Source organism: Vicia villosa, linkage group LG1 (assembly GCF_029867415.1).
Source record: "Vicia villosa cultivar HV-30 ecotype Madison, WI linkage group LG1, Vvil1.0, whole genome shotgun sequence".
NCBI classification, from domain to species: domain Eukaryota; kingdom Viridiplantae; phylum Streptophyta; class Magnoliopsida; order Fabales; family Fabaceae; genus Vicia; species Vicia villosa.
In genome coordinates this window covers 89469672-89482603 of record NC_081180.1, presented here as the reverse complement: position 1 = coordinate 89482603, position 12932 = coordinate 89469672, and the positions used below count along the sequence as shown (strand labels likewise).

At 35.9% G+C, this 12932-nt stretch overlaps 2 protein-coding genes across 3 annotated transcripts; both read right to left on the bottom strand.

The window, feature by feature from the left end:
• Window positions 1-2112: 2112 nt before the first annotated feature.
• Window positions 2113-2887, bottom strand: LOC131643488 (uncharacterized). The gene has a single exon (XM_058913718.1). The coding sequence runs from the start codon at window positions 2820-2822 to the stop codon at window positions 2247-2249; it is 576 nt and encodes a 191-aa protein (XP_058769701.1). The 5' UTR covers window positions 2823-2887; the 3' UTR covers window positions 2113-2246.
• A 138-nt stretch (window positions 2888-3025) lies between these two features.
• LOC131643487 (protein NETWORKED 1A-like) lies at window positions 3026-9853 on the bottom strand. Of its 2 annotated transcripts, none has more exons than XM_058913716.1 (5): window positions 9563-9853; window positions 9019-9105; window positions 8684-8899; window positions 4465-8576; window positions 3026-4357 (listed from the first exon to the last, which is right to left on the bottom strand). In XM_058913716.1, exons 3-5 carry the CDS (start codon window positions 8784-8786, stop codon window positions 3269-3271), a joined length of 5304 nt encoding a protein of 1767 aa, XP_058769699.1. In that variant the 5' UTR covers window positions 8787-8899; window positions 9019-9105; window positions 9563-9853; the 3' UTR covers window positions 3026-3268. The 2 variants fall into 2 exon arrangements, with proteins under 2 accessions (XP_058769699.1, XP_058769700.1); XM_058913717.1 differs by having other exon boundaries at window positions 8684-8895.
• Window positions 9854-12932: the final 3079 nt, after the last annotated feature.

Below are 12932 nucleotides of genomic sequence, written 5' to 3'. Positions count from 1 at the left end.
CGAATTAGGCTCGGACGTGTGTCCCAAACCGCATCGGTACGACACGAGAGTGTCGCGGGGAGGACCACGAGGCCACAGGTTATTGATAACTCATTTGATGATGTATCTACTTCGAAGCCCCGAGGTTTCCACCCCTCTGATTCTCGTAGCCGACCCTCTCAGGCATATGATGCAACAAATCTTGAAGTTCTTTAAACCCCTGAAGCGCATGAGGAAGCCGTTGTCGATGTTCCTTTAGAGAGTTACCCAAGAGACCCATTTTACACATCCTTATTTCATCTAAATGCCGACCATGCTGCAAGGCGTGTCTGGCAAAGAGATGTATATTTTTTTCTTTTGTAATACATATGTTTTCAACTAATTAAATCGATGTTGATAGTGATATTTGTTATAGGAACGTACATGTTTGAAATAAGTAAACCATGACAAGAAGATATTGAAGTTGAAATAGTCCACTGTTGATTGGTTCATTGACGTTATCCGTTATTCTAATCTTGCCGATTTATGTTCTTCTGCTTACATGACCATAAACCACGACATGCAGGCGACTTTTGCTGAGGTAGAAATCAGAGACGACGTCTTTCCACATACCTATAGGCGAGATGATCATCACCTTGGATAACATTTCATGCCTCCTCCATCTTCCCATCAGGGGAGATTACTGGACCATGGGAGGATCGAGCGAGAGGAAGCCGTCGATATGATGCCACCCATTTGGGGGTTTCCCCTAGTAAGGCCTCCCAAGAGGAAACTGACACAAGAGGTGTTCATGCAAGATTTAGTTTTTTTTTTTGGGAAAAACTTTATAAACAACATCTGCAATGGGCCTCGGGCCTCGGATGTTGTAGGCGGTGATATGTAGGTTGAGTACCACCAACAGTGTGCATTTAGGTGTTACATATCGTTCCTGGTTGACACGTCTATGTTTGTGGACAAAAGTGCAACCTATGTCGATGTGGTATACCTTAAGTACTTCGTCGACTTGATTTTGATTCACGAATACTACTGGGGGGCGCTTGTTTGATCTTCTTGTACTCGAAGTTGGGCGAGAGTTGTCTTTGGAAAACAAAGCAGATGATAGGAAGTTGCATGCTTCTTATGGTAATTTCTTGTTACTAATATTTTCATAATTCACTTTTTTACACTTGTTATTAATATTGTATCCGAACCATTTATAGGGATGTATCATCTCTCGCTTCCCCCGCATCACTGGGTGGGAAGCTGCGCGACTGCGCCTACCTATGATGCGGACTGATCACATGCAACCACATTTGTTCCGTAAATGGAGAATAGTGCGGTCGAGCCATTCATAGTCTCTCTTGACCGTATGGTACCAGATGATGTTTGTTTTTGCCCATACGAGGGTCACTATCAGACGCGTCAGTTTGACATCATTTTCTTATACTCTAAATGGCTGGCATGTGGGTAATCTCTTTTGTATCTTGTCTCCTCGAGCGAGCTTAAGTTTAACTTAATCTGAACTTTTAATTTAAGCAGAGTGTGTTGGTGATTTTAGTATCATCAATGTATTTTTGTAGTAATGTGATTTACTATAGGCCGATGCAATTATGCGTTAAGTTCTAAACGAGTTAGGGTAGTGCGGAGTGCACACTCGTCGAGCCAAACGTGTAATTGAATACGAATAATTGAAATGGGGTTCCAAGGGGTGTAGTCCCTAGCGGGGTGCAGGGCAGCGCCCCGTCGGGGTCCAAGGGGCAGAGCCCCTGACTGGGGTCTCGTTCGAAAATTTTTCTGAACAGTTGTACCCTTTCCCAACAGGCATGACCGTTTTTTCTGAACAGGTGTGTCTTTTCGGTTTCTTTTATTGATCTCCTATATAAGGAGTCATTTGGCCTCGATTTTGGACACAAAAATTAAGACTTCCTCTCTACATTCCTGATCTGTTCTCTATTGTCAGAAACAGATTGCTCTTCGAGAATTATCCCCACAAAAATTTTGTGAATCCGGGCAAGAATAAGGTTGAAATACTTTGTTCGAAAAGTGTACGAACACGATTCTTCAAAGTTATCCAGGATTATCATACCTATTTTCTAACAGAGTGTACAACATTTTTTGACTCAATAATGTCTGGATTATGTTGGGTACCTTGAGAAAAAAAGAGCAGATATTGAATGCTTATCCTTGTTATGAATGCTGGGAAATTTTGATCACTAATAAACTTACTTTTACATTTTAGATATCATAGCACAATAGTTGTCATGTTTGAAAACATGTTCAAAAACAAATCAAACTTTAAAATCATTAGATAAAACACTAAACATAACCATATCTCTACTTTTCCCCTTAATGAAGAGATATTTCCTGAGAACTCCCTCCCTCTGAAAACCAGCTTTTTCCAACACCCTTTGAGAAGCTATATTTTCAACATCAACTCGAGATTCAAGCCTCTCTAAATGTTGAAACTCTTTAAATGTTGTTTCAATTGCTTGTTTCACAACGAGTGTTGTAATTCCTTTGCCCCAATACTTAGAGTTCAGAGCATAGCCAAGTTCAGCAGATTTGTCCATGCATCTACCCGAACACGACCTGAAATCGATACACCCGATTGCACGATCTCGAAGGCAAATTGCTCTGAACCATAGAGATTTGCTTGCTATGTTTTGGATGAAGTTGATGCCATATTCTTTGTTGCTATAAGGCTCCCAAGTGCAATATTTAGCCACTTTTTCATCACTAGTCCACAACATAAGATCATCAAGATCAGAAAGAACAATGGGTCGAAGAGAGATTTGGGTTAAGTCTACATCAACACACTCTTCTTTAGCATCAGATTTAGAAAAACATGCAATTCCTTCCATCATGTGTTGTTTGGCTTTGATTGTAAAATAGGTGTTTGAATTTGGTTGCAGAGAGAATTATTAATTTTTGAAAATGACCATAAAACTACAAGAATAGGTGAAGTGAGAAAAATATTATTTTTTAACAATTTCATAGTTATATTTTCCAATTTGCAAAAGTCAAAAACTATTTATAAATACTTACAATCTAATATATTCATTCAATATTGAAGAAAGAGAGTGAAAAATTGATTTATTTTCTGATTCATGCTTGATAAGAGTGTCACACACAACTACTTAGCTAAAATGTCACTTACAAGTTTTAGTACAAGTTCTTCTGAAAGCTAAAAACATAAGAGATCTGAAATAAGTTGCCATGATCATTTAAACACTAACCTTAAGCTAAAATTAAGAATTGATAGCTAGATTAGTAAAAAAAGCACTTTACAACATAGTGAGACTATATTTACTTAGTCTTCATTAGCTGAAGTCTTTGTGGATCCACAGAAACACCCTTTGTTGTGCTTTTTGCTACTACTCTTCTTTCCAATGTGAATAAAGTCCCTCAGAAACACTACTGTTTTTCCTGAGAATTTGTTCTTCTTCCCTGTGTTCTTCTTTTCATCACTCAATTTCAGCAAAACATAGTGCATGTTCTGAACCTCGAACTGCAATCGTCCTATCTCTTCTGAACCTTTTCGCGCCTGCTCCATCACTCTTTTCCTTTGGTTTTGCCTGCTCTTTTCTAACTCTGCCGAAGTCTCCCTGCTTGAAGACGGAACACTCTCTTTGATCTCCTTTGTGAGTTGATCATTAGTATCTGCTAATTTCACGACAGCTCCATCAAGATCTTCGATTTGTCTTTTAACTGTTTCGTATTCGGTTTCGTCTCCCTTCTTGCCTCCTCTCTTCTTTGTCTCCATTTTCGTTCGGAAATCTTGCACGGTCATCTTAATAACGTTCAGTTTCTGCTTATCTGATGCAAGCCTCTCCAGTAGCTTTCTCCTTTTGCCATCTTGAGTTCTGTCTTTTATGCTTTTCATCATGTGAAGCTTGTCAACAACCAATTCCTTTTCCGCCTCCAATTCTGAAGAGGTGTTCATACATCTTCCTGAATTGTTGTCCGACTCATGGCATGTAACAATGTCCTCGGTTGGATCAGAATTCCTTTTCATTGCTTCACGAACCATTGAACCATCATCAAAGCAATCATGTTCAGCAGTTTCCCATAATTCGAGCATCCCATCATCAGTCCCGCTATTCTTTCTCCTGCGATACTTAGAAGCTGGATTATCTGATATTTGATCGAGAGGAATATCTTTCATCAGCGATCCATTTTCGGACTTCGTTCTCCATGTGGTGATATCGAACATGTTCTCGTCCTTGAGTATCTTCTCTACTTTTCTGTAGTCTTTTCCTGAATTGGCTTTAGACGTTAAATTTTCTTCCTTGACACGCCTTTCAACTGCTTTAATCCTTGCCTTCAAGCCTATCAAATCTGAAACACCATCCGGTATCTTGTTTTCTGTTACACCGGGATCGATGTTTTCTACAGCAACCTGGAAACATTCATGACAAACAAGAATAAGTAGAATACACAATCTTCATATGCTCATTCAACAAGACAAGAGAAAGACAAAAACCAAAGTACATAACAGAATTCTACCTTTTGTTCTTGTTTGCATACAAGGGACGCTTTATTTGTTAGAAAAACAGTTTGCTCTAAAGAAGTAAAGTCCTCTTCCAAAGAACGAATGACCGGATCATAAGTAGACAAACGACCCTTCAATCCTCCAACTTCACTTTCTAGAAAACCGACTCTTTCTGTCATTTTTTCAATCTCCAAGCTCTTTGCAGCACTCTCATCTTGAAGCCTCGTGCAAACCCCGGTAAGCTCGTTCACCTTATTTTCCAACAATGCTTCACTAATGGATGATGTCTGGAGATCAAAATAGAACGTAGCAGCCTCGGCCTCCCAAAGTTGAAATTCGTTTGTTTTATCCATCAGCTCTGAACTCAATGTTTTTTCTCTTGCCTTCTGTTGTTCCACTTCTTGGTGTAACAATCTCATCTCTGACAGAACACTTCTATTTGCTTCGTTGAGGAGTTCGATTTCTTTTTTGTGATTCATGCAACCTTCTGATAGTTCGAGAATCTGCTTCTCAAGATTTTCATTGATCAGGCTTGATTCTTGTTGCTCCGTTTTCAGTTTTTCAATGTTTCTGCAAAATTCCGCGTTCAACATTTCCACAGCCTTTAGCCTTTCCTCTTTTTCTAACAGTTCTGTTTTCTTCTTCGTAAGAAGATTCTCTGAACTTTGAACTTGATGACTTAAGTCGTCATTTTCCTTGTTGGCTTCTCGCAGATCTTCGTCCATAGCCTCAACTGTCTCTTTCAGATAAACATTCTCTGCTTCTTTCGCTTCAAACTGTTCTCGTAACAGACCAAGCTCCTGTTTGAGGTTATTGTTCATGCTGTGAAGAACACTAAGATGTTCAGAAAGTTCTTTTTGTTCTAAGACCTTCTCAATGAAAAAGCTCTCGTAAACCAAACTAAGGCTTTTAAGATTCAGTGCCTCATCGAACATCGCACTGTTCTCATCCTCAACAGCAGACTTTGCATCTTTGAGCTCTGAAACACTCTTAATTAGCGAATTTTTCTCCACAAGTACCTTACGATTTTCTTCCTGAAACATAAGACTTGTTTTCTGCAAATCCACCAATTTCATACGAAGAACCTCCATTTCAGATTTCAACACGTTCTCCCTTTCTTCTCCCTCGGTCAGTTCAGACCTCAGTTGCTCGTTCATCTCCAGTAGTTCAAGCTTAACTTTCTGCAACATCACATTCTTCTCACTTGTGTTCTCGAGCTCCTGCTCAAGAATCATTTTCTTGGAATCTAATTCTTTTCCCTCAGATTCTTGCTGCGAAAGTACCGTCACAAGAACAGAATTCTCTATAAACAGTTGCAGCTTCTCTTCCTGAGTTTTCACAAGAGAACCTTTCAAGCCTTCGATATTGTTCAAAATATGCGATACGGAAATTTCCTCTTGTTTGAAACCTTTGTTGTGTCTCCTATCTGGATCAACCTGAAGAGCTCCGAACACTTGATGAATCCCAATTTTGAATTTTCTAATTTCTTCGAGCAAGAACTCTAACTCCATCTGTTGCATAAGGTTTTCACCCTCCAACTCGGAAATAACTTTCTCAGAAAATTTTGATGCCTCAACATGTTTTTGACATTCAAATAATAAGCCCATATTCTTCTGCTCCAAGTCTTCCATACATTTTTGCAAAATAAACATCTCAACTTGTGCATTTACAGCTTTATCAAGTTCTTGTTCGAATTCTACCTTCCCCAACTGGCGCTCTTCTTGTAGCCGAAGAACGAGATTCTCCAAATTCACCAATCGGGATTCACTTGAGTGTTTATGATTCGCATGCTTTGCTTTTTGTGCTAAAAGCAAAGCATGGAGTTCTTCAACTTGATTAGCTTTGCTTTCTTTGTCTTTCTCCATATAAGTATATTTTTCCTCGAGTTTCGTAAACCTTTTTTCAAGGTTACTTAATTTCTCTTCAACGCTCTCCAATTGAGATACCAGAACGGTTCTTTCCTTAACGAGATTAGACTTCTCGTTATTCAGGAGATTGCAGAAATCTTCCAAGCTACTCGATTTAGCCCTTAAACCTTCAAGCTCAATCTTTGAATCGGAGAGGGAACTTTCCAGTAAGGCATTCTTCTCCATTAACTTCTGCATACTTTCGGTGATAATTTGCAACTGTGACAATAAAGCCGATTTCTCACCAACAAGACCGGATTTTTCTTCCTTCAGAACGTGGCACGACTCTTGAAATTTCTTCACTGTATCTCTTAGTCCATTTACCTCATCATTCAAACTAGATAGGGAACATTGCATAACAGCTTTTTCATTCAAAAGTTTATCCATATCCTTTGACTTTTCACGAAGAGCTTCTTTCTCATCTTGTTCGACTTTGCATGCCTCCTTTAATTTTGAGTTCTCCTTTTGTAAATCCATCACAGATGCCGCAAAACATTTCGGATTCAAACCTACAGACTCTAGATCTTCAAGTATGGCCCGGTATCTATTATTCAAGCCATGGATCTCATCCTTTATTTGACGAGATTCATGTAGGAGGTAATTGCTTTCTTCAACTTTCACAACAAACTCCCGTTCCAAATTCTCTTTGATCTCTTTCAACCTGGAAATTTCCATTTGCTGATCTTTTACTGTTCCGGTGGTTGCGAAGTTAAGCACATGCAAACTCTTGTTTTCTTCCACAATATGTTGCATTTCTTCTTTAAAACCTTTTTTCGAAAGTTCCAAGTCCTCTAACATCTGAAGCCCGTGTTTAAGCTCCAACGCAAGGGATCTTTGCTCATCTTGTGACTGAGAGTACGATTTTTGCAGGGAATGCAGAGTAGACTCAATTTGAAGAAAGCGAGAATGCTCTTCCTGCATCAGAGTCTGCATCCTCTCGAACTCATTATGCTTCTCTAGAAGCTCTCGATCTTTTATAGAAATCTTCTGCACTAGATTGTCAGCCTCTAGCTGAAGAGATTGATTCGATTTCTCCAACGTGTCACAGTTTTTTTCTGCAGTCTTTAGCTTTTCGGCGCCGAGCTCAATTTCTCTACTCAGCCGTTCAGAAGTTTCATGAGCATGCAAAATATCACTCTCCATTGAAGATAATTTCTCCAAGCATTGCTTGTACAGGAAAGCTACAGCTTCTTTCTCTTCTTTCAGTGTGGTAACCTTTTCCCTCAACGCTTTAACTTCAAACTCTGCTCTTTCAATTTTCTCAGTTAGCATCCTTGAATTCTCCTCGGCAAGGGTAATTTTATACTCCAAAACAGATATCTTTTCAAGAGATTTCTCATACTGAAGACGACCAGCATCCTTCTCAGCTTCCAGCCTGGCAAGTTCTTCCTTGAGACTTTTAGCTTCGGTTTCTGCTTTAGCGGCCCTCTCATCATGCCCCTTTGCTTCTAGCTGAGCTGAAGATAACATAGCCTCCAGGCTAGCTATCCTTTCCAGACATCGGTCGTATTGAACTAGACCACTATCCTTCTCAGACTTTAGCTCTGCTAGGGCTTCCTTCAATATTCTGATTTCGATTTCTGCTTTGCTAGCTTGTTCATCAAGGCCTTCAGATACATTTCGCGCCTTATTAAGCTCTTTTTCCAATTCAGATAAACTTTCCAAACTTTTCTGATACTGAAGAAGGATAGAATCTTTGTCAAGCTGTACATCTGCTAGAGTTTTCCGTAAAGCTTCGAGTTCAATTTCCGCTCTCCCCGCATGCTCAGAGTCAGACTCAGAATTGTTCTGGCCCTTCGCATTCGTATCCTGTTTTTCAGCAGATAACGGAGAAAATCCAAAGATATCATTCAGCTGCTTTAGACCCTTTCTGCTTAGACCTAACGCATCTTTCTGTCCGTCAACTTGATCTAAGAATGTACGAATCGGCTGTGGCATTTCAGGCGTGTGTGGCTCACCTGAAGAACTACACGGCGAATCGTCATTCAGCAGAAAATGTTCTTGGTTGGGAAATGCTTCTGCCATTGTTCTGTGAGCCTGACGTAGCTCCCCCGTTGCATGATTGTATCTCTCCGCTAACGCACGGTATGCTCGGTAAAACTCCTCAACTAATTTCATGAGTTCCGGCCGCTTCTTATAGTACATCTCCGCCCTTCTTGCAAACGAGTCTGCATCCTCTTCAATAAGCTTGATCATTGCTTTGACTTTAGCGTCCATGTCTATCGAAAACACATAAAATCATCTCTTAAAGTTAAGAATCACAACAACAGAAAATATGATTGTATTTTGATTAAATTAAATGTAGCTTAAAAATACGAATTCATACCCGTAAGATTTTCCTGAAGCCATTTAGAATTCTTTGGGCTAATATGACTATCCCACCACCACGAATATAATCGCCTCGAGTCAGAATGCAACAAAGCCGCCATAGCTCCAGCAAATAACAACACCAAAGCTGGTTTGGATTTTGCAAAACAGCAAAGATCCGATAATGAATCCAGTCCCGATTATCCGTACGTAAATTTCCACCACCAAGGTCTATCTGATAAGAAAACGAAAAAAACATCGCATATTTAATAAGATTCGACTCAGATTCATGAAATTCAACTTTTACTTTCATGGTTTAACTTTAATCTATTAAAAACACGGATGCCGCGTTACCTGCTCAGTTGAACACAGCTCTAATATCTTCTTGTTACAAATATAATTGTATGTTCCAACAGCTTCAACCGTTCAAAATCAAGATAACTGTAAAGAAAGAAAAAAAAGACAAAATGAGAACAAAAAGAAGAAAGAACATACATTAAAACAACTACCTTTTTAGCAGAAACCAAGAGATCCTGAACAAGAACAGCAAAAATCTCAAACATCAAATGACCCAAAAAATCTACCAGCATTGGTAGAATCAAATGTACAAAAACTATTATTCAATTATTTTTTTCCTTTATTATATAAAACAAAATAAAACAAAAATGTTTCTGGTAAACAATGACATCAAGAGGGTGAAGAGAAAAAGAAACAAGAAATCTTAAAAAAGGTTACAACTTACCACAAAAAAAAGCAAGAAACAGTGACATGACATCAAAAGAAAAAACAGTGTTCATAACATGAACTACGAGGAAGACATAAACATTGGACAACCTCAACAAAAGTACAAACTTCAAAGGAATGCAAAATGAAACTCAAAACGAGATCCAAAACTCACCTAGCAAAAACCAGCACTGATCAACAATATCCAAACTGAAGATCCAAAAACACCAAAAAATAATCAAATGGGTATGTATTAAATCACAAAAAGCACCAAACTTTGATCTCTATTACACCATTCACACCCCAAAACAATGAAATCTAGCAATGTTAGCTTGAGTAGCAGCAGCTGTAAATGTAATAGAATAGAACACTTTGTTTACCCCATTTTCTCTCTCTTTCAATAGGTCGCAAAAAGTGGCATTTTCTCTCTCTCTCTAGATAGTGGGTTCTTTGGAATTATGTTCTGACAACACTGATGACTCGTTAACTGTAAAAATATTTTTCTCAGAGTGAAAATATTAATTTGAATTTGGATAATTTAACTCAGTATTAATACCGTATCCTAATGAGATTATGTTATTTAATGCTATGAATATGTTTTGTTTAAACTGATTTATTTGGATTAACTAAGGAGTAAGGAACAACAACGTAAACTTAAGGTTTTAACCTGTCCTTTATCGTTATTTTTGAATTTTTAATAATACGGTTATTCGAATTTACTAGTTTACCCTTGTTTTTTTTGTATTTTTTCTTTCCTTTTTTTAAATTCCATTTTAAATCAATATTTTCTTTTTTCAAAAAATATCTTTTTGGTACAATCAAATAATTGGTGTGCACAATATGTAAACTATTGGCTACTGAATTATATGTAAATTCATTTTAGTAAAAGTAAACTTTTTTTTTTATATGTATTCAAACTTTAATAATGTAGGCATATAAAATTAATACCATATAAAATTTAAAATAAAAAATTTAAAAGTAATAAAGCATATGCGCGCCCAAATTTTTATTTGTGTTTTTTGAATTATTTTATCAAAAAAATAGAAGTTATAAATATAATTTCAGAATCAGACGCGTTTCGGTTGATTTTTTACCACAAAAACAAATATGTCAATAAAAAAATAAAAAATATAAAAAAATTAATTAATTTATACTAATTAGGTAGTAATAATATAACTTTTTCTTTTATTTTTAACCCAATAGTTATTTCTTATTTTTTATACCAAAAGAAAAAGTATTTCTTAATTTTATTTTGACTATTAATTTTTTTCATGTATTTACTTTTTTCTACTAAATATATTAAATTTCAATATCAGTAGATACTTGGAATTTTGTAAAATTGACTTTTATTGAGGATTTGAATTTGCTTACCTTAATATGCATTTTTAATCTTTAATTGGATAATATTCAAGTTTTTCTTAATAATTTTGTAAAATAACCTTGTTTTAGTTGTATTTTTTTAAAAGCAATATTTTAGATAATGTTTCACGCCCAACGGTTTCCTTTCTCTATACTTACACATTTTTTCGAAAACAAAATGCGGTAATCAAATATCAAATTTGTAATTTAATTATTTATTTAAAAGCTGTTTTGATTTATTGGTCTTTGATTACATTTTTTTTATAAATTAAATAAATATATTTTTTTTATCACCACCAGTTTCATTAAATTTTGGAGTTAAGCGTCAATCACCACTGAATCAACTAACAATTGGTAATAGGCTTTGGCTAATATGCATAAAGATTTTACTTATGCACCATGCATAAGTCTACATAAGTCATTGGATCATGTTTTAAATTCAATATTGAGTATTGATTATTGAGTATTGAGTGGTGAGTATTGAGTATTGAGTAATAACAATTGATGTATAGAATTTGATTCAATGATCCAAGGGTCCATAATAATCTATGCATGATGCATAGATTTTTATCTATGCACGGTAACTGCACCCAATATCACTTTTGTAATGAGAATTTTTAAAATAATATAAACCATGTTAATAAATCATAAATGATTTTTTGTGGTTAATAATAATTGAAAATATTTAAGTGTTATTATTAGACAATATTTTGAGTATGCTTGAGAGAGAAAATTTAAAAAGGATAAAGTTTTTTCTTTTTAATTACACAAGCTATAAAATATTTTAAGGACAATGTTATCTTGTATCATTAAGTCCCACGTTAAGATAAGAGCTAAATCTAAAGAAAATCATTTTGGAAATGGGGGCATTGACTTTATTAGAATTTTAGAGTTTGTCTATTCATTTTTTTTACCACACTTTTATTTAGTATGAGTTTTTAAGAGGTCCTCTTAGGCACTAAATGTGTAATTTACCTGAATAACTTCATAAATTTCACATATTCTTTTTTTTTTAACAATACTTATTTTCTTCATGAAATAACCACTAAAATTCTTAATTTGTGCGTAAGATATTATTCTACATTTATGAATTGATCCTTTATTATCGATATTTAAATGTATTGAGTTTGGTGAAAAATATATATGTTGAAGAAGTCTCATAGTATTATTTAGTTTTATGAAAGAAGGAGGAGTCTAGGACTATATATAGGATTAAAGTTTTTTGAAGTCCTACATCGCTTAATTTTGTGAAAGAATGGGAACTCCAAGGCTATATATAGGATTCAAATTTTATTTACAAGATGTACCAATTAAAAACACTTTAAGCATGTATTAGATTTTCTTTGTTCTCTTATACTCTTGTATTAGAGTATTGTGAGATGTAGTTAAATATTTGTTTTAGAGGATGTGGGTGTACTGGGGGTCTGGGTTAATTGAGGGTATATAATGTGTCGTAATAATTTTTACATAGTATTATTCTCTGGTTGTCTATTGACAAAGCCCGTGGTTTTTTCTCCAGTTTTGGAGTTTCTACGTTAATCTCTTGAGTTGTTATTATGTTCCTCTTTTTTTATGCTTTGTTTATCACAGCAACTAGTATTAGAGTTTTTGGTCCGATCCAAGAATAAATGTTCTTAGTATGCTTTGTGGTTGCAACTTTGTTTGATCTTCCATATTAGAAAAGAAGGGGTAATGTTGTGAAAAAGTTGTTGAGTTGCAATCACAAATTCCGTTGTGCAGTTTGGGCTAAAGTCAATGATGTGTTGATACAATCAAGTTTACACAAGGTGCAAGATTATGTCGGTGGTTGAAGAACTTCCTACCACCAAGAAAGTTACACCATAAGTTTTCAACCTAGTTTTTTACATGTGGAATATTTGGAGTGGTTTACCTTCAAATAAAATTTATTCTTCATAATAAAGTATATGATTGTCGGAGATGACAATGTGAAATTCTTGAAGTGGTTTATCTTCAAGTGAAAGTATGATAGTTTTTAAAACTATGATTGTCGGTAAAGACAATGTGAAAAATTCTTGGAGTGGTGTAGCTTCAAGTGACTATACTCTTTATGGTGGAGTATGATTGTCGGTGAAGACAATGAAGTTTAATGTATTATTTTTAATCTAGGTGGAGATTGGTTGAAAATATACATGTTGATACTCTTTATGGTGGAGTATGGAAAACAA

Bases quoted from the DNA above. Each gene is read 5' to 3' on its own strand.
- LOC131643487 (XM_058913716.1), bottom strand. From the start codon at position 8,786: ATGGCGGCTTTGTTGCATTCTGACTCGAGGCGATTATATTCGTGGTGG. The intron at 8,577-8,683 runs GTATGAATTCGT...TGTTTTCGATAG, and splicing joins GCTTCAGGAAAATCTTACGG to ACATGGACGCTAAAGTCAAA. The intron at 4,358-4,464 runs GTAGAATTCTGT...GAATGTTTCCAG, and splicing joins TATGCAAACAAGAACAAAAG to GTTGCTGTAGAAAACATCGA.
- LOC131643488 (XM_058913718.1), bottom strand. From the start codon at position 2,822: ATGATGGAAGGAATTGCATGTTTTTCTAAATCTGATGCTAAAGAAGAG.